The 25,439-nt window shown below is 45.4% G+C and overlaps 1 protein-coding gene across 5 annotated transcripts in view; it reads right to left on the reverse strand.

The window, feature by feature from the left end:
- The window catches only part of KCND3 (potassium voltage-gated channel subfamily D member 3), a 259,189-nt gene that overhangs the window by 44,792 nt on the left and 188,958 nt on the right, over positions 1–25,439 (reverse strand). For all 5 annotated transcript variants that reach the window (XM_030561717.1, XM_030561718.1, XM_030561720.1 and 2 more), the window contains exon 3: positions 9,246–9,408. In XM_030561717.1, coding sequence (XP_030417577.1) covers positions 9,246–9,408 — 163 coding nt within the window. The remainder of the gene's footprint in view (positions 1–9,245; positions 9,409–25,439) is intronic.

Consider the following 25,439-nt stretch of genomic DNA (forward strand, 5'->3'; position numbering starts at 1 on the left):
GTTTAATCTCACTCTTATCCTCCTATCTGTACATCTATTTGAATGTCACATTCAGCCAGATATGACATGCTCACGTTATTTCTGCCTTTACTACTGCTCATTAGATGACCCAAGTCTAAGTCACGCATTGAGCTGCATTTATCTAAGTTTAGGAGCCTGCAAATTGAAATTCTTTTGAGCAAAACTGCAAAGGCTGGGGAAATTTGGAAGAGAATATAGATACATGGTCTGAATATTAAATTGGAGACTAGGGAGAGGGGAATATCTGGCTGCTGACAGATTTTCTGTTTAATGAGTCAGATGTTTTGCTGTGGCTTGTCTCCATGGGATGCGGCAGAGTGGGGTATGCCCTGATTCTTAGACTGGCTTTACATTTGTGCTAACCTTGCTGTAGTTTAGAGCAGCCTCAGGGCTGCCCTACAATGTGTCAGTTGGTACCACTGACCTTCTGAGAGTAGCCAGACTGCAGCAGCACTCCAGCTATGCCTACCCCTTTTAAAAGAGTTCATTAAAACAGGAGGAAACCATTTCTAGCTCTACATTTTAAAATGTATTTATGTTCCATAACAGTTGTGCTTCCTGCAATAGACTGAAGTTCTTTTAAAGCATTTACAATAACTGACACACTCAAAATATTTACCATGCTGGTGACAGACCGAGAAAAGAGAGAGAGCCTAAGGCTTATTTAGCACAGCCAAAACCTAGGAAATGCATTTGTGGTGTTTCACGCAAAAAATGCCATCGCTTAGCTTGCTCCTTAAAGGGAACAGTGTATGACAGCCCTGATGTGGATGCACAGGGCTAGCACGTGTGCAAAGAGCTTTTATCCCGCCACTGCTTGCATGACTCCTCTGATACCAGATACACTTACACTCCCTGTACTCAGGGAAGCATCAGAATTGTTAACTTGCTGCATCCCTCAGTGAGCAAGGCCTACGCCCCACCCTTCCTTCCTCGCACTAGCCCACATTTCAGACAGGTCTTGCCAGGGACTATGGGGATGTAGGATGCACGCCCTAAAGGTCCTCCTGCAATATTCACCAGCTACAGTTAAATGACAAGCTTGGTATGTGATCCAGGAGGCAGAGATTTAGGAGACATGTGTTCTATTCCTGGCTCTGTCAGTGGCCTGCTGGGTGACCTTGGACAAGCCACTTCACCTCTTTGTGCTTCTGTTTTCCTGTCTGTAAAATGGGAGTAATATGGTTTACTTCCTTCATAAAGTCCCTTGAGATGTACAGATAAAAAGAGCTATTACTATTTAGGTGGGAAATTTAACCATTACTTATATTTGTGCTACTCTAGCAGATGGAAGTCAAACCTCCAGGAGGATGGTGCTGGAATCCACATGATGTTCAAAGTAGCTTCTAAACTCCCATAGACAAATCCCCAGTGAGACTATCATTAGTGCATTGCTCTGTGTATGTCTTTCTCTTTAGTATTCCTACAGTAATCAGCATGTGAGGATTACTCATGCTTTTGACTTGAGAAAACTTTACAAATCCAGCAATTCATCCAATGCCAAGGGGAATTAGAAAGGGGAATTCAAATCTAGGAAAACAATTATCCACTGTGTGTGTCAATACAGCAAACCTGATAAGAGCAGCAATCAATCATGTGAACATGAAAGTTAGCGGCACATATCTCTTTACAAAACAGATAATCGGCCAACCACAAAAAAAAAGGAGAAAAATGAATCCATGCAAAAATCTTCAATATGAATGCTGACTGCATGGAAGTGATACCATAGCAATGTGGGAGGATAGACTTGTGGCTACAGCATGGACTTAGAACCCAGGAGATGTGTATTCAACTCTTGGTTCTGCTACAGGTGTCTTGTGTGACCATGGGTGAGTCATCTGTTTAAATAGTAAGTTCTTTAGTGTAGTAATTGTCTCTCACTGAATGTACGGTACCAGGCAATGGGGCTCCTGTCTCAGTTAGGGCCTGTTGTGTTAGTTGCAATAAAATAAGTGAGCCCAGAGAGGCTGCCATAATAACATAATATTGTATAGTATTTGTCCAAAACAACATTTGCAAAGGCTTTTTTCTCTTTAAAATGTTTTTTTAGTCACAAATGACATTGTAAATTAAGGCAATGGGGGATGTTTTCTTTTTTAAATTAGACATTTGAATCTGTAATAGATGTTGCTATTTAGCAATGAGTGGATTGTGTTTGTAGTTGCTTAAAAGATATTTGAATGACCTGTAAATTCACAGTGCCGGGAAATTAATTGTTAATTGGACATGGTTTTGTTGTTCTTTATATTGTGATTCCAAGGTCTGAAATTGAAGTCTCTGCACGCAGATGGGATGGATTGCGGATCTGTCCTCCAGGGAACCAAAGTTAAATTTTCCATTAGCTCGTAGCTTTGAGGGTGCATGATATTCAGTTATTACCTGTTGAAATATATTCTTCTGACTTGAGATTCTGGTGCTATTTGGGACAGAATTGTTCAGTAAAGGGGATTTTGTGGTGAATTTTAAAAGGGGATTTTACTGCTGGAGAAAGCTGGAGGATTGACAGTGCTAGAGACTGAAATCCTATCAGCACAGAACAGATGCAACACAGGAGGCAGTTTTGCAAGCTCACTGTACACACTTCGTTGCTTGTGAGAGAAGATGGACAATGACTGAGTCTTGAGGAAGTCTGGCCTGTTGGAACTCTGAGGGATCTTAGAGAAGGGAGCTTTCCATCCATGACTCCACAATATGCTTCAACGCTCATCCAGAGTAGAGGATAGGAATTTAGATTGTGATTTTTCAAAGAAGTTTAAGAGCTTTAGGCACTTAATTCCCTAATCCCATGGGAACTGGGCACCCAAATCCCTTAGGCAGCTTTGAAAAGCTCAGACTTAGCCTCATATCCCATCCTTACCAGTATCAGTGCTTTCTGAATTGCTTTGGGATTCCTTGTCTATCACAAACTCTATTCAAAATCAAATTATTTTCTACAGTCATCTCTGATTGCAAGTGAGAAGCTGGAGCATATGCATGTTTTATTTATTTCTCCTAGAGCTCAGTCTTGATTTTATTCATTTCCATGTGTGTTTGTTTATAAAACTTGTATTTAATAATATATTGCTCTTTGTTCATTATTGCAGGAGAAATTCAACTCATTACAGCTCTTGTTGCAATGGCTGTCACTTGGACTTAGCAACAGACACTTTAGTGCTTAATAGCTTTACTTCAGTCTGTTCTGTAAAAGACAAGGAGGTGCCTAGGTGCTATTTAAGCTAGTTAGAAGAAAGTCAATTACTGAGTATTTGTCTCTAGAGCATAAAAAAGATGAGTCAGCCCCATCACCAGTTTTTATTTTATTTTCAGATTTGCTACAGGGAACATTACTTAACGTTCCCACTCGGCAACAAGATTCAGCTGGACCTTTTTTGTGTCCGATACTTAAGGCTGAGGCTTGGGCTACAGCTAAAACTTGGGTCAACCTAGCTACATTGTTCAGAGCTGCGATGTCACTGGGTTAACCTAACCCTACTGCAAACACAGCTACGTCAACAAAAGAATTCTTCCATCAACCAAGCTACCGCCTCTTGGAAAAACTACAGCAACTGAAAAAGCTCTGCCATCACTCTGGTAAGTGTTGACTCTACAATACTACAGCAGTGGTGCCTGTAGTGTAGACATACACTGAATGTAAATACTCTGTCTTGATTACAATATCCTTACAATCTACCAGGCATAGGTCTCCCCTGCCTGGCTCTGAATGTAATCATTTACTCCTATGTAAAGTAAATACAAAGGTGAGGTATAAAACACCTCTGCTCAGAATGGTAGCACCTCACACTCACTGAGAAAAGTAAAGGTAGGCAACTGTGAATTGGTGGAGAGGTGCCCAAGAGAGAATGAGTGTGATTCTTCACTCACTCCTGCTAGTTTTACACCAGCATTATTCCATAGACTTTCAGTAGATATACTCCTGATTTACACCGGTGGAAGGAAGTGAAGATCCAGGCTCAATTCTATGGTAAAATGGGGTGCATACTCTGAAAGACTTTGAGAACCCCTGCCCTAAACATTATGTCTGGTGGAATGGACTGTGTGCATCAGTGAGCTAGATGTCATTGGCTCTTCTCTCCCCTCGGTTGTCTTGATTCCTGAGCTGTTCCTGTGATGTTCAGCTCCAGAACAGAGACATGACTGCATCCCCTCTGCTACGTTACAGATCATCTGGTTATTGTATAGCAATCTCTGGGGTTTGAAGCTAGCTTGTGGTGTCTCTTTGCTTTTACTGTCATTTGTATCTCCTTTGCACTCTTCCTGGTTTGAAAGTGAAATTATTCCACGATTAAATATAAACTTGTGTGAGGATGGTTCTGTATCCGTAACAACATTCATTCCTCCCAAGGGGCACATGCGCCTCTGCTACCTACGGCTCTCAGGTCTTTTCACTAGTAGGTAGGTAGGTGAGTAGCTTGATTTTACATATGATTAAATGTCACAAAGATTTAACAGCGGGGCTATAAGGAAGCAGCACTGGAACAGTGCAGTGATCTCAACCACAGATAATAATGATGAAATCCACTTTCAGATTAATGGCCTCATTCCTCTCTAAGGACCTTCTATGAATATCAAGGTTGGAACATAGTTTAACTTAATTGATTGACAAGCTGCAGGTAGGTGGGTGAGGAATTCATGAACGGGCAGACACTCGCTTCTCCAGATGGGAACTGGAGTATATGCATGAGGCAGTTCAGGCTATGTATACACCACGCATCTTTTAGTGACACAACTGTGCCACTACAGACGTGCCACTATAAGGTGCGAAGTGTAGCCACTTTCACCCACAACAAGCGGCACACGTGGCAGCTTTTTTGGCAGGAGAGCTCTTCTGCCAACAAAGCGTGTTCACACCGGCGCTTTTTGTTGGCAAAACTTTTGTCATTCGGGGGTGTGTGGTTTTTTTCACATCCCTGAATGAAAAAAGTTTTGCCAACAAAGTTCCAGTGTAGACAAAGCCTTAGAGTGGTGTGGTAGCTGAGAATTTGTGCAGCCTATAGATACCTTACTTGCTTCTGTAGGAGCTGGATTTTATAATGTACTACGAGAATTAATGTATGGTTTGATTTCATCCTATTAGCCACTCTTTTTGAATAGCAGAAAGGAATGACAGACCAGAACAATCCTTATGACTAATTATGATCACCTTTTTGTTTTAGGATAAGTTATATTGTCTACTATGGTTTCCTATATGTATTACAAATTAGGCACTCTAGTTAAATATACATTCCTTTGTTTTAAGGTTTAGTAAGTAAGAGACAGGATTGTCTATTGTGTCTATGTTAAATAGATTAGAGAAACATTAAAGGCCTGGGTCTCAGTGTATATTGTCTTAGTTATTGATTGTAAAACTTAGCAAGGTTTAATTTGCAATGCCTTTTTGCTCATATAAAATACTATTGTTTGTATTCTCAATCTGTTTGTGTGAATGAGAAATGCATGCATCAGAAAAAGATAAGGTGTGAAGGCCATTGTTATAGCCAGAGTCAAGGAAGAAGAAGTAAAGAGACTTAAAGGACTTCAAAGAATCATCAACGCGCATCCATAATGAAGGGCAGATTGACCACCCTGAGGTGGAGCTGGCATCTCTAAGGACAATTGATTAAATCGGAACAAAGGACAGGATGACCCTCATAGGCCTCGTCCAGACTAGGGGAGGAAAATCGATCTTAGATACGCAACTTCAGCTACGTGAATAACGTAGCTGAAGTCGAATATCTAAGATCGAATTACTCACCCGTCTAGACGGCGCGGGATCGATGTCCGTGGCTCTCCGTGTCGATTCCGGAACTCCGTTCGGGTTGATGGAGTTCCGGAATCGATGTAAGCGCGCTCGGGGATCGATATATCGCGTCTAGACTAGACGCGATATATCGATCCCCGAGCAATCGATTTTAACCCGCCGATACGGCGGGGTAGTCTGGACGTGGGCTCAGAGGTGTATTGCAATGTTTACACCAATTAAGAAGTAACCAGTCACAAACTGACAGAGCAAAATCCATAGACTTCAACATAGAAAATAATCTATAAAAACAGGGTGCTTGGCCATGGGACTTTGGGTTCGTCTTGCCACACTCAAGGAGCATCGGATTGTGACCGACAAGAGCCCAGCTCCACACTCGTGCTCAATCTAACTGGCCATTAGATTGACTTGAGCTACAACAGACTGGTAACTGTGAACATCACTGGCAGGACTCTGTGTGTGTGTGTATGTGTGTGTGACTAAAAAGCATATGCTAACTGTTGTATTCTCAATAAATGCTGTGTATTTACCTTCCTTTATAAAGATCCCGTGTGCTTTGTATGAGCATAACACTTCAACCCGTCTTATAATAAATGCCATACATAGCAATTTAGCAGTTGCAAAGATGAACCAGCAGAGGCTAGACTTTCGCTGTCTTGAAATATAACCTTGTGTCCAACCAGGTGGCTGTATTGGAATTCTGGATAGTTTGATTTCCAGTCTGTAGATACTTGATTCTATCTTCCAGGCTGCACCATAACATAAAGCCAAAAAGCCAAAGCTCAGTTTACCTAAAGGCTTCTCAAGTCTGGGCCTGATACTGCTGTCACTGATCAAAATCCACATGGAACCAGATTCTCAGCTGGTGTGCACTCAGGGGTGGCTCTAGGCATTTTGCCGCCCCAAGCACGGCAGGCAGGCTGCCTTCGGCAGCTTGCCGCAGGGAGGTACCCGGTCCCTTGGATTCAGCGGCAGCCTGCAGGAGGTCTGCCGAAGCCGCGGGACCAGCGGACCCTCCGCAGGCATGCCACCGAAGGCAGCCTGCCTGCCGCCCTCGCGGTGACCGGCAGAGTGCCTCCTGTGGCTTGCCACCCCAAGCATGCACTTGGCATGCTGGTACCTGGAGCTGCCCCTGTGTGCACTGATGGAGTCGCTGGAGCTGCGCTGACTTACACCAGCTGAGAATCTGTACACTGACTTCAGAGATGTCAGACCAGAGCCTATGTTACCAAATCATTGATGTGCTTGGAGGAGGGGGATATATATAAATACTCACTAAACTGCTACACACCAAAGCTTTTCAAATCTAATCTAATCTAATGTACCAGTCTGTCGTCTCTACCTCCACACGTCTATCCATTTGTGGAATTTATACGGCAGGATTGTAGTATCGATACACAGAGACAAGGTAGGTCAGGTAACTTTTATTGGTCCAAGTTCTGTTGGTGAAAGAGACAAGCTTTCTAGCTTACACAGAGCTCTTCTTCAGGTCTATGTAATCTCGAAAGCTTGTCTCTTTCACCAACAGAAGTTGGTCCAATAAAAGGTATCACCTCACCCACCTTATCTCTCTAATATTCTGGGACCATCACAGCTAAAACATTGGAAATGAATAGAAATACAGTGAGGCTCTGCTGTATAAGCTACTTAGCATTAAAATTTAAACCCAAAGGGATCTGCTTGTGTGAGCCCTATGCCCACATGCCGTCCCACTGAAGTCAGATCACATTGCAAGACTGAGTCCTACATGAATTACTGTAGAGACTCATACCAGCCACATGATGGCTAATGCCATGTGAAACAACTGTGTGGATGACACTTTTTACCAAATGGGCAGGTGTATGTGTATTTATATATATTTCATATTTACATTATTATGTATTTATATTATGTTTTTCATCTAAATTACATTGTGTTACACTCTATTTCAAATAGCTGGTAAAATGGAGAATTTTTATAAGATTTTAAAGGATATATATACACTGTCAAATCCATTTTGAATGTAGATGCAACACCCAGAGCTAATATATGGCTGATGCATTTCATTTCTGCATGGCAGCTGTCCACTTGTTGCTATCCTATAGGTCCAGAATGCCAACATCTGTGAATTTGCCGGTCTCTCTGAGATGCAAGATGGAGACAAACTCTAGATACCTGCCTGGGGTAGAAATAACACATCTTTCTTCTACTATCCTCCACCAAGTCCCCTAGCACTGGATTCCTGACCGACAACATTTCACAGAAGAAAAGAAATCTTTAGGCTAGATCTACACTACAAATGCTACAGCACCGCAGCTACACAGCCGTAGTGTAGACACTTACTACAGTATTGGAAAGGGTTTTCCATTGCTGTAGGTAAGCCATCCCCTTGAGAGGCAGTAGCTAGGTTGACAGAAGAATTCCTTCATCCAACTAATAGAGTCTAAACTGGGGCTTAAGTTGGGTTAACCACATCTCTCAGGTGTGAATTTTTCACATTCCTGAGCGACATAGTTAGGTCGACCTAAATTTTAAGTGTAGACTGGGCATTAGTCTCTAGTAGCTATACAAACCTGATTCTGCAATCCTGGCTCTAGTATAAGTTGGCAGGTCCAAAATGAAGAATGAAATACATGTGTTATATTTTTGCACTGAATATATTAGTATATCACGAGCAAACCCCAGAAACTCCCAGGAGCTGCTGGTTATGGCCAGCCTTTAATTCTGTATTACTTGCAGTAGCTTTTTAAAAAAAAACTCGGACATGATAAGACTACAAAGGGACCACACTGCTGAAAGGGTGAATAACTCTTAATAAAGATAAAAAATAAGGATGCACATTTTTTATCACAGTGGAACCAGGCTGATGTGTAATAAAAGGCAGCAATGGAAACCCCATTGCTTCATAGATTTAAAACAAGATTAGATGAAAATACATTGTAGTGAACTAGATTGTGTGTATATAGATGTGGGCAGATGAGTGTGTTTGTATAGATGTAAGTAAATGCACATGTACGTAGATGTAGGTAAAGTGTGTGTGTGTGTGTGTACCACTGCCCTTACTAGATAGAAACAGAAGTGGCAATTGTGTCTCATATGACTTATACACAATGATTTTGAGATTTGCCATTAGCTTAAGTGTAACAAGTTGGACTTTTGGAGCAGAAGGCTGTGAATTCTATCCCTGCTTTTTCCATAAAGTTCCCAATAGCCATGCTGTGTGACACAGAGACAACAGTGAAATTCCTGTGTGATCATGGATTTGTTACAATATCATAGGGAACGAGTCTTCCCCTGTGGGGGAATGGTCTAGGTGACCAAGCCCTGTGATTTGTGTGTATCTTTTATTCTTCCTTTAATGCTAGCAACTCCCATCGTGATAAAATGCCCATGTTGCGTCTGCATTGCTAGTGCTACTACCAGTAAAGCAATATCACATTAATGTGGTGTGGCTGTAAACTGTGCAGTCTGTCAGTGGAAGGTGCTATCTGGGATAAATGGAACTTACCTTTTGTGCTCTTCGCTTGTCAGCTCTCTGATTCTGATGATAAATTCGGCTGAAATTGGAAACAATAACTGGGACAGGCAGAGCAATGACCAGCACTCCACTCAGCGAGCAAATGGAGCCAAATATCTTTCCAGCAATCGTCTTGGGCACCATGTCACCATAGCTAGAGGGAAACAAAGACAAAAAGAGGGCCCGCTCCTTTAGACAAAACCAGCCATGCCAAGAGCCTGTGTAATTTCACTGAGCATGCAGACAAACCGAAAGGTCAAGCTGGACAGTAAAATCTAATAGCCAACAATAGTGCATTGGTGCATTGCATCCCAAACAATCCTAATACTACCTCCATGGGAAAAGTATCATTGGATTCAAAGAGAGTGTCTTGATAATAGCAAAAGTCAGGCTTTGAATAGGAGCCTTACCAAAAACTTAGAACAGCCTCCTCTTGGTCCCCAGTGAATATATAGTCAGAAACTTTAACTGGAGTTTTCCAAAGGACTGGTTTATTTTAGGTCCACAACTAAAGAGAGTGGCAATCTCATGTCATGGTATATGCATAAGATGATCGCTACAGAGATCAGGAAGGCATTTCCCCACAATGTGCAGGATTATGCTGTTGGCTAGCTGCATTATGGTTTGGATTTGCTATTCATATGTTTGTCTGAAGTACAGGTGTTGGGGCGGGGCTAAAGGCAGGATGCTGGACAGGAAGGACCAGTGATCTGAATCTGTATAGCAAATCACATGTAATGGAGGAACCTGATTTACCACCTCCTTTATACTGGTGTCACATTACTGATGTCCATGGAGTTACCCCTGATTAACTCTATGATAGGTCACAAGAGAATTAGGCCCTTCGACTCCAATAAATGTCAGAAAAGCTGTGATTTAGAGCTCTGCAAAATGACTGAAACCCCAAGCCAAGTCTGCTGCTGGGCTTACATTACAAAGTCAAAACTGAGTTTGTGTTCATTGAAGAATTCACTAAGGATCGATAAGGAAAACGTAGGTTGATTTATATACACCTCTACCCCGATATAACACCACCCGATATAACATGAATTCGGATTTAAGGCAGTAAAGCAGCGCTCCAGGGGTAGGGGTGGGGGCTGCGCGCTCTAGCGGATCAAATCAAGTTAGATATAACGCGGTTTCACCTATAATGCAGTAAGATTTTTTGGCTCCCGAGGACAGCGTTATATCGCAGTAGAGGTGTATTTACTTAAAATCCCAGTGGACACTTCTGGTTTCACATATATTCAGACATTTTTGATTTATTTAAACCCCAAACTCAATGAAAAACTCAGGCACGTGAACCCAACTGGAAAACATTGAAACAAATCTCAGCAAACTCCAACCTAAGTTCTGCACAACTCTCTCTTCATTAACAATTTTATTTTGTATTTGGAATAATGTTGGCATAAGCAGAGATAAAAGAATCCCCTTAATTTTTATACTAATTGAAAATCATGTTGGTTCAGCTTCTTTAGATTTCACATGACAAAAACTACCACAGAGTAAAGTGCTACTTTACTGCTGTTTGGGTTTTTATTTTGCATATTGCAAAAGCTTTCTGCTGCATTTGTATCCGTGGAGAAACCCTCAATGCTTTGACCTGTGGTTACTCACTAGTGTGATAAGAAGCACGTCTGTTATTCCCAAAGGGAACAAACAGTACTGTAACTGCTCTGGATTCCGACAGGTGATTGGCTGATTTAGCTCACTGACTGCCATATTATAGTGAAGGCAAAGCACTGTAGTGAAAGTAATTGGGATTTTGAATTTACAGGTTAGTCTGACACAATCCCCATATTGCATCACAAATGATTGGACCTCTTAATTCCAACTGACTGCCCCATCACTCAAGTTGTGCTGTGATATGGAGGAATCATATCAGAATTTGGAATTCTAACGGCGTGCCAGCTATTGGCAAAGTTAAAGCAACCTCCCTGCTCTCAACGGATGCGGAGGTGACCTCGGCTGGAGAAGGGTGTTCATGCTCACATGCAGTTTGCCTCTAGAAGTGATTTCAGTGCTCTCTTCTGCAAATGACTGTCAGACAAGTCACGCTCACACCCAGAGAAATGAATTACAGTGTCTTCAGAGCAGCCAGTAAAGGTCACATTGTAGTTAGCACCCATGTGGTGTAATAGGAACATGATTAAGTCAGTTATTGGCTGAACTTATTGACATATATGAGTTGCCTTGTTAAAGCATTCATTGTGTTTGTTGCCATCAGAGCAAACGCAAATGACTATAAGCCAGAGGAAGGAAAAACAAAAACAAACAAAAAGCAGAGTAGACGATACTTAGGCACTCTACAATCATTACTGTAATTTGTTTAAATGTCTACTGCAAATGAGAGCCCAGGATACGAACCTTTTGGGCACAAGAAGTGAGATATTCAAAAGCTCCTAAGTGACTTAGGAGGAGCACAGCTCCATTGGGACAAGGTGGAAAGGCTCTGCCTGTGTTCAGCATGTAAAGGATTCCCTGGCTCCCTGCCTGATTCTTGACTCAACTCGGGCAGGACTGTGATAGGACAGGGGAAATAAAGAAAAGGGGGCCAGGAGAAGGGCGTGTTCCTTGTCCGCTCTGCTTACTGAAAACTAGAAAGAAATATCTCTGGCTGCTGTGACCTAGTGTCCTGAGTCACATTGCTCATGTTTTGGATCTTTTTATTTTAATGCCATGAACCCTGAGTCCAGGGGCTCGGACTGACTCATGGGCTTTACCTTTTTACCATTTGCTGGCTAGCAAATCTGCCTGCCTGCTTACACCATCCACAAGCTTGATGGGTAAAACTTGCTGTGCAGAGCAAAGCCATAAGCAGAGGTTCTCTCTGGTGGGACATTCCAATATTTCAACCTTTTTTCATCCTGAACTGGGATGGAATGCTGAAATTATTGACCTCTTTTTGCAGAATGAAAAGGTCCCAAAATTTCTGATTTAGAAATGTTGGAACATTTTGTTTTCATCATCCCAAACTGAAATGCATGTGATGGAAAATTCCCAAGCAGCTCCACATCTGTAACTTTGGAATGCAACAAGGAAGTGGTCAGTTCTGATGGCTCCTCCTGACTGGCTAAGATTTGCATACATCCCGTTGTGACACCCCTACCCCAATTCTCTAGACCGCTTGTTTGTCCCTACGGCTTTGTCCGTCTTGTCATTTAGAGTATAACCTCACTGGGACAGGGACTGCCATTTCCTGCATGTCTGTACAGTACCTAGCACACTGGGGCCCTGGTAGGTTGACTTCTGGTGGCTACTGCAATGTAAATGACAATAGGAGGTGTGTGTACTGTGAGATGTAGTGTGACACAGTTGCTAACAAAGGTGTATCAAAATTTGGATACTAGGCTGCAATCTCTTAAAAAACTGCACACAGTCATGATACAGGCTTGGATTAGCATCTTTCTTCATTGTAGAAAATTAGCTGTTTGCTGACTGCAGTACCAGCTGTGGCTTCTTATTAGCATTAGGGAACCATAAAGAGGCCCTGACTGAGATCAGGGCTCCACACATGGAAAGAGTTGGTTCCTGCCCCAAGGCTCTGTGACGAACTGGGAAAGTTCTTAATGTTTTCTCTGAGTACTGTGTTGGTGCCTCAGTGTCCCCAAGGCAGTTCTTAAGTATCTGGCAGAGCAAAGGGCCTGTGCACCTAAATGTCTGACACTCTGTCTCCTAGCAACTGATGGCCTGGGCCCCTCCTCTGCAAAGGTGCCAGCTGAAGGTGTTGGAGACAAAGGGATCAGGTGACCTCCTGGCCCGGGAAAGGGGCTGAGGAGAGAGGAGGGGCTGGGAGGGGTTGTTAGTCTGGAGCTGGCTGGGGTCAAGGGTGGAGGACAGACCTGGGGGTCTGGCTCACTGTACCCCCCCCCAGAATGGACCCAGCTGAGGGGTCCGGTTCGCTGTATCTACAAGCTCTGTTTTAGACCCTGTTCCTGTCATCGAATAAACCTCTGTGTTACTGGCTGGCTGAGAGTCACGTCTGACTGCAAAGTGGGGGTGCAGAACCCAGTGGCTTCCCCAGGACCCCGCTGGGGTGGACTCGCTGTGGGAAGCGCACGGAGGAGCAGAGGATGCTGAATGCTCCAAAGAGAGACCCAGGAGGTGAAGCTGTGTGAGCTTCTTGCCCTGAACAAGTCTGCTCCAAGGGAGAGGAGGCTCCCCAAAGTCCTGACTGGCTTGGTGGGGAGCAGTTCCAGAGCATCGCCCGGGGACTCCGTGACAACTGGTGGGAGTGGTGGGATGTACTGCACCCCGTGAATGGCGCTGCTTGCAGTAAGTGACTGGGGAGCAGTAAAACAAAGGAGGGATAATGAGGACCAGGCGTGCTGAAGGCTCAGAGAGGGACGGTTTCAGGGGGCAGTTAACCTCTGGGAGTGTGTGACCAGCGAGAAGGACTGTTGGAGTAACGGGGTCCCCCTGAGGATTGCAGCGAGCAGTCTCAGGGGTAGAGGAGCTTGCCGCTGGACCTTGGGAGAGAGAAGGATCTTTGCAGTAGCAGGGTTCCCCTGGGGATTGCAGGAGCAGTCCCAGAGGCGGAGGAGTCTGCAGCTCGACCCTGGCAAAGAGGTGGTGATCACGAGAAGGGCTGGCACACCAGGGGTTCTTCCTGGAAACCATGGGGGAGCCAAGAGCACACAGGCCTGTGAGTCCAGAGCCACTTGGGAACGGTGAAGTGATGGTCTATCACCATCTCCTTAAGAAGGACATTGTGATCCTGTGCACAAAGAAAGGGTTACGCATGGGGAAATTCACCAAGGCACAGTTAATCGTGCAGTTGGAGGAGAAGGACCACTCTGAGGAGCAGATTCCTGGCCCTGATGGGGCTACAAGAGAATCTGAGAGCAGCTGGAGCATCAGCCAGGCATCCCCGGGAGTCTGGTCCCCAATCAGACAAGGGTCTTCACGATTGGGTTCCCCATCAGGAGACTGGAGACGGATGGGATGGGAGCAGAGCCTGAGAAAGCGAGAGGACCGTAAGAGAAAGCAAGAGCCTGAGGAAAAGCTGCATGAGAAGCAGCAGCAGCGTGGACTGGTGATGGTGGAGCAGAGAAACATAGGGGGCTGCCCAGGGGTCAGTGGGGAAACACGCCTGCGGGGGCGAGACCCTGGGACAGAGAGAACTGTGGTGGTGCAGCCCCAGATGCTGAGGGACTGTGGAACCTGGGTGAAGTTCCCTGGGGTGAAGCCCCTCGCCCTGCCTATGGCCCAGATCCCTGTGCAGACCCAGAAGGGTTGGGTTGGCTGGTAGTTGGGGTTCTCCAGGATATCGGCTGGGAGGCCCTGTTGAGGGGTGACTGTCTCCCCATGGGACAGGATCCAGGCCCCGCTCCTGTAACGTCCGAGGGTTTAAATTCAAATCCAGGGAACCAATTGGCTAGGATGAAAATGGTCGGTGAAAATGCAAATAACCTGGCTGGCAGGGGGGAGGGGCTGCTGGGCTCAGGAAACCTGCCTACCTGTAACCAGCCCCCTGGGGCTGAGGGGGAGGGAGAGATGCTTCCCGCCCCCCTGCACACCGGAGAGGGGGCTCACGCTGGCTCTGATGCTGTGACCAGAGCAGAGAGCTCGCTGCTTGCCCCCACTGGGACAGCAAGGGCAGCGCTGAGCAACGGGGGGAGCTGAGATCCCAGCTGAGTGGGGGGACACCCGGGCAGGACAGGTCAGCTGCCAAACAGGTTTGCCTGGTCCAGACGTGCTGCTGGGAAGTGATTACACAGCAGGGAGGGAGCTACCAGGGACAGGGCTCGGGGGGCTGTGACCCCAGGCCCAGCCAGCGAGAGGGAGCAGGTCCCACTCCCTGCCCCAGCTGCTGAATCCCAGACCGAGCTGCAGAGGGATCCCTCCTTGGAGAAGCTGAGAGAACTTGCTGGCCACAGCGCTGCAAACCCCCTTGGGGAAGGCTGCAGGGACAGAGTCCTGCAGGAGGAGGGATTCCTGTACCGGAAATGGGCTCCCCAAGGGGAAGTAGAACTGGGGGGAATCGGGAGACAGCTGGTGGTGCCCCAGGAATCCACAGGGTTCTTCCCTTTCGAGCTGCTGGATGGGAGGAGAGTGAGGGGACCCCTGGACCTGAAGGGGGAGGATTGGATGGAGAAGGGGGAAGACCCCCTGGGGGATCTCTTCCCTGAGGTGGGAGACAATCTCCCCATCAGGTGTTCCCCGTTCAGAGTCACTGGGAAAGCAGCCCAGAACCTGGAGAGAGAGGTCAGGGACATGCTGGCTTTAGATGGGATCCAGCCATTTTACAGCCCATGGGCCTCACCCGGGGGGCTGATCCCCAAGCGAGACAGGATGATCTGGTTTTATGGGGGCTATCAGAAGCTTAAAGCCATCACAGTGTCCGATGCCGACCCCATGCCTAGGCCTGGGGAGATTCTAGACAAGCTGAGAGGGATGGAGAACTTGGCCCTGGCAGACACTGATAACGTGCATCTTTAGCCAGACCTGGGAGGAACAGGTGTCCCAGGTGAAGAGGGGGCTGGGCTGCCTCAAGGAGGTGGGACTGACGGTAAAAGCTGATAAGTGCAAGGGGGGACGGCAGAGGTGTTGTGTCTGGGCCACAAAGTGGGAAGCAGCTTCCCAAGCCCAGAGCTGGCCAAGGCCAAGATGGGGGCTCTTAACCAAGAGAGCCTGAATTGCAGCCCAGAGTGCTGGGAGAAGACCCCATCCCAGTTTGAACCCCAGGGGTATTGGGGTAGCAAAAGGGTTCAAGCCGCATAAACCTTCCCACATGCGGCCTGCAAGTGCCATCAAGCACACCCGACTTAAGGGAGGGTGTGAGACTGGACTGTCCTGGTGTAACTCACACCGAGGAATGGGAGAGATGCTGGGGCATCCATGGGAACGTTGGTGGGTTCGAACTTCCCCAGGTCACTGGCAGGAGTGACCTCGCTCAGTTCGGTCTCGAAGGGGGGAGAGATGTGACGAACTGGGAAAGTTCTTAATGTTTTCTCTGAGTACTGTGTTGGTGCCTCAGTGTCCCCATGGCAGTTCTTAAGTATCTGGCAGAGCAAAGGGCCAGTGCACCTAAATGCCTGACACTCTGTCTCCTAGCAACTGATGGCCTGGGCCCCTCCTCTGCAAAGGTGCCAGCTGAAGGTGTTGGAGACAAAGGGATCAGGTGACCTCCTGGCCCGGGAAAGGGGCTGAGGAGAGAGGAGGGGCTGGGAGGGGTTGTTAGTCTGGAGCTGGCTGGGGTCAAGGGAGGAGGACAGACCTGGGGGTCTGGCTCACTGTCCCCTCCCCCCAGAATGGACCCAGCTGAGGGGTCTGGTTCGCTGTATCTATAAGCTCTGTTTTAGACCCTGTTCCTGTCATCGAATAAACCTCTGTTTTACTGGCTGGCTGAGAGTCACGTCTGACTGCAAAGTGGGGGTGCAGAACCCGGTGGCTTCCCCAGGACCCCGCTGGGGTGGACTCGCTGTGGGAAGCACACGGAGGGGCAGAGGATGCTGAATGCTCCAAGGAGAGACCCAGGAGGTGAAGTTGTGTGAGCTTCTTGCCCTGAACAAGTCTGCTCCAAGGGAGAGGAGGCTCCCCAAAGTCCTGACTGGCTTGGTGGGGAGCAGTTCCAGAGCATCGCCCAGGGACTCCATGACAGGCTCACAATAGAAATTAACAAGACAAGGAGTGGCAGAATGGGAATTCTGTTTTGCAGATGAGGCACAGAGAGGTGACCTGCCTAGGGTCTATGGCAGAGATGGAAACTGAATCCTACTTTCATGAATCCCCATCCAGCACCTTCATCCCAGGACCATCCTATTCATGTATAATAAACTTCAGTTTTGTCCTGACCTGGGGTTACACCGGGAGGGTGGCCACTCACACACTTTACAGCATCACTATCCGCGCCCCTGCGCTGATGCGTTAGTAGCAAAATACCCAACCAGGCACAGTAACATGCCAGAAATGTGGGTTCTCTTATGGGGCCTGACCCTGCAAAATGCCGAGTGCTCAGCACTCCTAGCCTCAAACCCATGTTGTTGTTGTTTTAAAACTTGCTCTCCCTTGCCTGCTCTTTTGTGTTTCGCTTATTACATCTCTTTAGGTGTTTGCTGGTCTATGCGGCAATCTGGCAGCAGGGGAAGTCTCTGGGTGGAATGCGGAGTGCTTGGTGGAACACAGACTCTCCTTGCTATGCCAGTCCATTACACACAGTCTAGCCACGACTGTGCTTGAGGGTCCCTTGTGCACTTTCTTTCCATGCTGAAAGGTGCATAGGCTATTTGGCCCAATATCTGACATCAAAAATCATGACAGGATCTTCTCTGGGCTACTGCATTCCTTTGTCTCCAGCAAAAGGCTCTATTTAAGGCACAGAGGGCCAAGTGACAGAAGCCTTCCACATCTCTGTAGCATTTTCAGTTTTCTGAATTTTCTGTAATTGCCTCACACAATTGGCTGAAGTTTAATTGAACCATGCAGACGCCTTTTTCTGGATTCACCTGCAGTCAGTGTGCTAACACCCCATGCGATGCCTCTAATCAATAAATCATTCTTTGTCTATTAACTTTTTAGACACTGTCTTACACAAAGATAGTTTAAAGGCTCTTGTTAAGCAATAACCTCTTCTGCCTCATTTGATGCCATCAAGATTCTTTTTTTCCCCTTTTCCGCTGCTGCCCCTGGACACAGTAGAACTGCAAATTAATTGTATGCCTCAAACATGACCCTGCTGACCTGCAGCACAGAGACAGACCTTCTGTGCATCCGCAGAAGGTGTAATAACTTTCTGGCACACGCTCCGTTTTCATGAATACGGTTTAGTATGTTCGTACAGACCAATTGCAAGCTGCCCTGTTACTCAGGGCTTCAGAGGAAGTGCTAATAAAAGGGTGAGACCAGCATAGTGTGTGGAGAGGAAGCTTGCTTAAGATATTTTTACCTTGACTTGGGCAAACACTGGGAAATATACTGTAAGGAGCAATTCTGCACTGGCTGGAGTCAGCTGGACTGGAATGAGACTTCATAGGTTTTCTCCAGTGCTGACTCCTGTGTGCATCTACACAGCAGAATTATCTGGGCACAGAATTTTGTTGAATTCAGCCCTCTGTGTTTGCATGGTACTTTCCATGCAAATATAGAGAAGTTACTGGGATTTGGTGTCTTGCAATATAAAGTGATGCTGATGACTTAAAAAGTCTCAAGTAACTCAAGATGTTGCTCTCCTTTCCCCTCTCTATCACCTGTCCCTCCTCTCCCTTCCCATTCCCTGACCTTTTTGCTCTTCTCTTATTTTGGGGAATTTTTTTCAATAAATTATAAGTTTAAAAAACAAGAAAGAAAAAGAAGGTGGGATTTTATTTGTTAACTCTGCATTGAATTGAATAAAAACCAACAAAGTAGCAAAAAGAACTTGAACCATTTCTAGGCTGCTGCTTGTTAAAGAAAAGTTTATCCATTAGTTAAAAGACCTGGGTATCCACTCAGCTATCCATCCATTTTCATATCACTGGGATGCATAACATGGTCTCTGTGCCTTGCTGGATATATGCCTGCAGAGTGAGTTAATCTAGCAACTACAGGGTAACTTTTCTCTGTAACTATAACTGCTGTGTTTCTACTGACTACAACATGTGTCAGAGAACAAAGACAGGGTCATGCATTGTTGCAACAATGTTCAAACCCACACCTACATTTAATTCATTAATTAATTCTGGAGACAGAGCTGTTCTGTGATGCTGCAACAAGGAGCACTTCCTGGAAACTGGTGGAGTTGCTCTATGATCTAAATCACTTCTAGGTGAATCTCCCTGTGTTTAATAAAAACTTAGCATGCATACACATAACCAAGTAGGTGATTCATTACACATCTTCCCACTGCAACCAAAGGAGAAGTTCTCCTTTTGTGTTGTTTTGTTATTGCTGTGACAACCCTTCCAAAGTGAATTCAAGCAGCATCATTTGGAATAAATCAAGTGTCTCTGGGCTCACACATGGAGTTACTGTCAAACATTCCTGGTTGGGACAGGGATGTAAAGCATATTTTAATGACAGAGCACTTGTAACTTTTAGAGGCATGACTAAAGCAAGGCAAGACATTGTGCATCTGGTATAATTTCTGCTTCTCTGGGGAAGTGGAAAAGGTGCTAAAGAGGCTAAGGAGGACTCAGTTTGCAGCTATGAAATGCTCAACCTGTTCCAGAGGATAACCAGTGGTGAGCCAGTGTTTAACCATTAGGTTATGCTGCAGCAGGTGCTCTGCATGTCACCAGGTTTCAGAATGCTGTACAGAAGTGTGAGCTGCCAGAGCTGATTTTGAATCACCAAGGGAGAACTTAGAACCACCATAGCAACTAAATTTTCTAATAGGTGCAACCAAAATGTGTGAAAACAATGCAGGTTTGAGAACAGTGGCTGAATAGTGGTGATGCAATAACACCTTTAAATACTTGCCTATTATTATTGTTTAAAGTGCATCTAGTGTTTGTGAAAGCTGCCAGACTGAGAGCCCTGGAGACTGACTATGTCTGGCTACTGAACAGGCTCTAAGTGGCATGGACTGTGCCACCATTAAATAAGCATCAGAAACCCGTAAGAGGTAAATAAGGGATCTAGTGACATTGTTTCACCCACATATATGCCTCCGGAATGCAGCAGATGTTCAAAACTCCACAGCAACAGCGTAGGGCAGGAAGAGGAGAGGAATACCATCTCTGAATGAAACTGGTGGGGAAATTTCAGGAGGTAAAATGTAGTTACTTGAGTTGGAACACAGCCAGACACTAGAGTTAACAGCCTTATCTCTTGTAGAAAAGATCATCATGGGATCTTCAATGACCACAAAAGGCCACAGCCTTCGTTTTATATCTTGATTGAATTATGGCACCTCCAGCTTCCTACACTACACTGGGGCTTACTGCTGATTTTGAGTAAAGCTCATATTGTGGTTTAGTATTGACTCAGTGGAAAGAGTGATCCTTACTGTATCACAAAAGGACCTACACACTTTGTAGTAGTTTCATGTTGTAGTAGGGTCCCAGTCCCATCCTCCTTAGCATATAAAGCTTGCCATGGATCTTAGTACATGATGGTCTGCCTACAAGATATGACATGTGTGACAAAGTTCTTCCTCTACCTTGGTGGGTCCTGCGCTTATTGAGAGATTTGCTCACCTCAGTGATCTTCCCCACAGTCTGGGTCAACTCCTCCTGTGTCTGATCAGGAGTTGGGAGGTTTGGGGGGACCCAAGCCTGCCCTCTACTCCGGATTCCAGCCCAGGGCCCTGTGGATTGCAGCTGCCTATAGTGCCTTCTGTAACAGCTGCATGACAGCTACAACTCCCTGGGCTACTTCCCCATGGCCTCCTCCAAACACCTTCTTTATCCTCACCACAGCACCTTCCTTCTGGTGCCTGATAATGCTTGTATTCCTTAGTCCTCCAGCAGTACACCCTCTCACTCTCAGCTCCTTGCACCTCTTGCTCCCAGCTCCTTAAACACACTTCCTCTCCTCTGGCTCCCCCCTCCCTGACTGGAGTGAGCTCCTTTTTAAACCAAAGTGCCCTGATTAGCCTGCCCTGATTGGCTGCAGGTGTTCTAATCAGCCTGTCTTCCTTAATTGGGTCTAGCAGGTTCCTGATTACTCTAGTGCAGCCCCTGCTCTGGTCACTCAGGGAACAGAAAACTACTCATCCAGTGACCAGTATATTTGCCCTCTACCAGAGTCCTGAATTCGAGGAGCAGTGGGCATTGTCTGGGGTTCTCTGCTCGGTGTCCCCATTACGTTCCCTTTGTTTAGCCCTATGACCTCACTCCCAATCCTGTATTTTCATTAGTTGTCCCATGAAATCATTTGGTGTCACAGACCTGTGGATCCTCCCCTTAGGCTGGGGGGAGGTCCTTTAGAAAAGGGCGGGCTTTGCCCGCCCACCTCCTGGATGCCAATAGGACCAGAATCCTGAACCCCACTGGTCTGGGTCTATCACACACGGCAATGATAATTTAAAAAATGACATAGTGCCTCAATTAGTGTGCAAAGTTATTAAGCTATTTCCTATATACAAGCTGAGATAAAAATGATGTGGTTTTGGTACTGGGTGCTGCCCTTGTCTGCACTAACTCTTCAAAAAACAAGTAACTGTGTGAATGTCAGTATGATTTCCTTTGATTGTGTAGGGTGCAGTCCGGAATACAGAGAAGAAAACTTGTTTCAGGTTATACCAGAGACCTGTAAACCTTCATTTCCCAATAGGATTTGCAGATAACCTAATGTTTTTGGGAGCTAGCATTCTGTAAAGCAGCTGCAGCTATCAAAAAAAAAAAAGAAAGAAAAAAACACCATCACCACCACACACACACACAAAAACTCCCCAATCCCTCATATTTTCTCACCTGTCACAGTCAATTTACTATCAACAATGCAGTTTCTTTGTTTATTTGGCATTACCAGAGGGCCATAAACACAGCATTTTCAAATGAGAGGGTAGAGAACAATGAATAAACACTCACAGTCCTGCTCTGAATGGCAGAGCAACATGCTTTTTTCCAGATTGTTGGTGACATGGGTTAGTTTGTGGGTTATTAAGGAAGCCACAAGAGATATTGCAACATATCATTGTCTTGTTGCTTCTCGGGAAACAAGGGAAGTGAGATGGAGTCTCCTGTGATAACGCGCAATATAACTCTGTTTAAATACTGCATGGTCACGACAGTTAAGATGTTGCGCTGTAACTTGAAAAGCATGCTGGACTTGTCTTTCTTTAAGGAAGCTGTGTAATCTCACTGCACACTAGCCCACCATGACTGTTTAGGGTTTTACCCAAGTCCCTGCAGAGCAGATACTTTGAAAGTTTTGATTTCAATATATTTTCTTGCCTGCCAGTCAGTGTGTCAAGAATGCTAACCTGGTGCCAGAGAATTTTTGCCTGTGTCTTTCCATGCTTATGCTGCAAAGCTGTGTCTTGAGCTAGAGGTGCAAAATAAAGGGGGAAGTGGGGAATATGTGGTGACTTTAGGCATAGCTCCAGGCATAAGCTGCACCACCCGAGGAGCAGACAAGGTGGAGATACTAATAGCCACTCAGATATGACACTCTTCTTTTGTATGGAGAGTGGAGAGAGAGGCGATGAGCAACATTCAGATGACCACTCCAGACTAGTGAGCTATCTTCAGGAATGGCTTGATGGAAGTCTGAGACGCCACCAGCAAACAACTGCAGCTGGTTCTTGACAACCTTCACTTGTTGTTTGTGTTATGTTATTAACACAAACATATTGGCAGAGGGCTATGGCTTGTCGATTTGTCACTCTCCCAGTATGATTAGCAACAATACTACAGTGATGAGCGCGGTATAAGAACCCACAGCATTTAGAACAGAGGCAGTGTGACTCAGAGACACTGCTCTCTATCACATTTCAGAGTGGTAGCCATGTTAGTCTGTATCAGCAAAAACAACAAGGAATCTTTGTGACACTTTAGAGAATAACAAATTTATTTGGGCATAAGCTTTCGTGGACTAGAACCCACTTCATCAGATGCATGAATTGAAAAATACAGGAGCAGGTATAAATACATGAAAGGATGGGGGTTGCTTTACCAAGTGTGAGGTCAGTCTAATGAGATCCTCCCCTGGTTCCTCCTTGCTCCAAGGGTTCTAGCATTCATAGACTATAACATCTGTAAATGATCTTTCTCCCCCTAGTTCTTTCTCTGGTATTGGCTCAGCTACTCTAGTGAATGAAGAGTGTGTGTGTGTGGACTGGGAGGGATTAATGGCTCGACTCATCTCCCACTGAAGTCCATAGAAAGAGTTCCATTGACTTCTCTGCAGCTGGATCAGGCCCTAAGCAAAGGAGTAGCTCTTCTTACTCCTGTGCTTATAGACTGTGTATCTCTCCTTGGAGTGTAAGGTGGGGAGGGGGCAGTTGACTCCCTCCTGCTCCGCTGCACAAGCAAGAAATCTGCATCACTGTCTAGCCTGAAAAAAGCCTGGTTTCAAAACCAGATAACTGCTGACAAAGGCAGCTTCATTGCCCAAGGTAGACAGATACAGAAACTTCCTAGTGTGTTTGCTTTAACCTTTATGGCCTCTTCTCTCCTTCACCAAGGAGAATTCTTTATTACATAATGCTCATGCCCCTGCCTGTTCAATTAAAACTTCGGGAACCAAGACTAGAGGAACACATGCTATATAATTAAAAAGTGTCTAATATTACTGTCGCCTACGTCTATCTTTTGGCATCAGTTTCTGAGCAGTCTGTGGGCATGGAACAAGTTGATTCATTCCACTTGACAATGCAGAGCCTTTGTGAGTTCACTTTGAGTAGCTTTAATTTCTAATGAAGAAGACATCAGGCCTTGATGAGCTCTAACCCTGGTCTCAAATGTAGATGGTCATTAAGAGATTCTTCTGAAGCTATGGATTAAAGATGGTAATAAAATAAAATACCTGTCATGGCGTGATCTAGCTGAGGGAATTTAAATTGCCAGCTTGCTCATATGAATTCTAGTGAGCTGCTAATTATCCTGAACTAATACCCCTTTCCCCCCCAACACATTATGCGGTAATTGGATGAGGCTCTTTTCTCTGTGTGCTGCACAATCTTACATGCTAACAAAGAGCCATGACATGTAAATAGACACTGCTTATACAGCTTATCACCACAATGAAGAAGCTTGTTGGCAATTGTAGCAAAGAGGCCAAGGACTAAGTGGACTCAAACTGCCCTCCCCCACAGTTCCTGGAAGTAAAAGACATCATGGGCAACCTTGTATGATTGTCTGTGCTGTGCCTGTTCCCTGGATAGAGGCTGCCAGTCTCCAGACCTGTTAATCTCCTTTCAGTGGGGTACCAGTGTAGCACAATTTGTACTGTGCTCACTGGCTCTGACCCAGAGTCCATTGAAGTTAATGGAACATCTCCCCTCGACTTCAGTGGGCTTTGGACCAGACCCTTACGACTACAGTTGTTGCTACTCCACCATTGGCATGTGAGTCTAGTGCAATATTAATTGCTACAGTGACAACTTGTTTTCTTCCCCGAACAATAGCGCGAGGTGCTAATGGCCTTGTGGCATATTTATAATGGAGATGCCAAATAATCAGAAAATATTGTTTTTCAATGAGCATTAATTGGACGTTTTAAACCCAAACCTTCCTTTTTTTTTCCTGACAAGAGTCAAAGAACCTCAGACATCCCCATTAATTGTTTGTTAAAAGGCAACTCATCACGTAAGAAGGGAAAAATACTTCTGCAGAAAGTACATTTTAGGTAATTCGTCAATAAGCTCATTAGGATAGCAAGATGATAAAAGGGCTAGATTATGATTAATGCTCAGAGGGCCTAATAGGAACTTGGAACATACAGTGCAAGCAACACCAGCCTGTGGATTTGGCTTGGCTATACAGAGTATGATTGTCACAAAGAGGCAGGATGGCCTTACATTTAAGGCACTGGACTCAAGCTTAGGATACCTCCATTAGATCCTTGGCTCTGCCACAGACTTCTTTTGTGACCTTGAGTAAATAATGTGATTGCTCTGGGCCTCAGTTCTCCGCCTGTGAAATGGCAATGAATAACCCCCTCGGTGTCTGCTTGGTCCAGTTAGATGATAAGCTCTTTAGGAAAGGGAGTGTCTCTTATTATGTATATACACAGTACCCAGCACTACAGGGCCTCTAGATGCTATTGTCAAGCAAATAATAATGACAGGGATCTAGAAGTCTACAGTTAATACAGCCTGGCAAATGGCACCAGGCATATCCAGCGATATGCGCTGCAAATTGGCTGCGTTAGATGTAAAACATGTCTAAACGCACTGAGTGTTTCACTGCTAGCCAGAATTCACGCTGTTCCACTTACGTACTTCATTACATTAGGCACCTCTGATGTAGGCCAAAAAATGGCCCATATTTGTGTATGTGAGACTATGCAACCCTCCCGGATTATTCAGTAGGGTGCAAATAGAGTCTTGCCTTTCTCATCGAAGGAGTCTAAAGAAAATGGTACTGATGCCTTCCCTGTTGTAGCTACAGTGAGTGTTTGGGTTGCTTTTGATGGGTCAGTGCTCTGCTGGAGCATCTAGCATGGGCATAAGTCACTGAAAATTGATTCCACAGTAAATCAGCTAAGATTGAAAATATGATTTTTTGGAGGTGGGTGGGGAGAGGCACTAAATTGACAGGTATAGGAAGCTGCTCTGTACTTCAGAGTTCTTTATTCTGTGATATTGCTCAGTTTATT

The sequence above is a fragment of the Gopherus evgoodei genome, chromosome 4, assembly GCF_007399415.2.
Source record: "Gopherus evgoodei ecotype Sinaloan lineage chromosome 4, rGopEvg1_v1.p, whole genome shotgun sequence".
In the NCBI taxonomy this organism is placed as follows: Eukaryota; Metazoa; Chordata; order Testudines; family Testudinidae; genus Gopherus; species Gopherus evgoodei.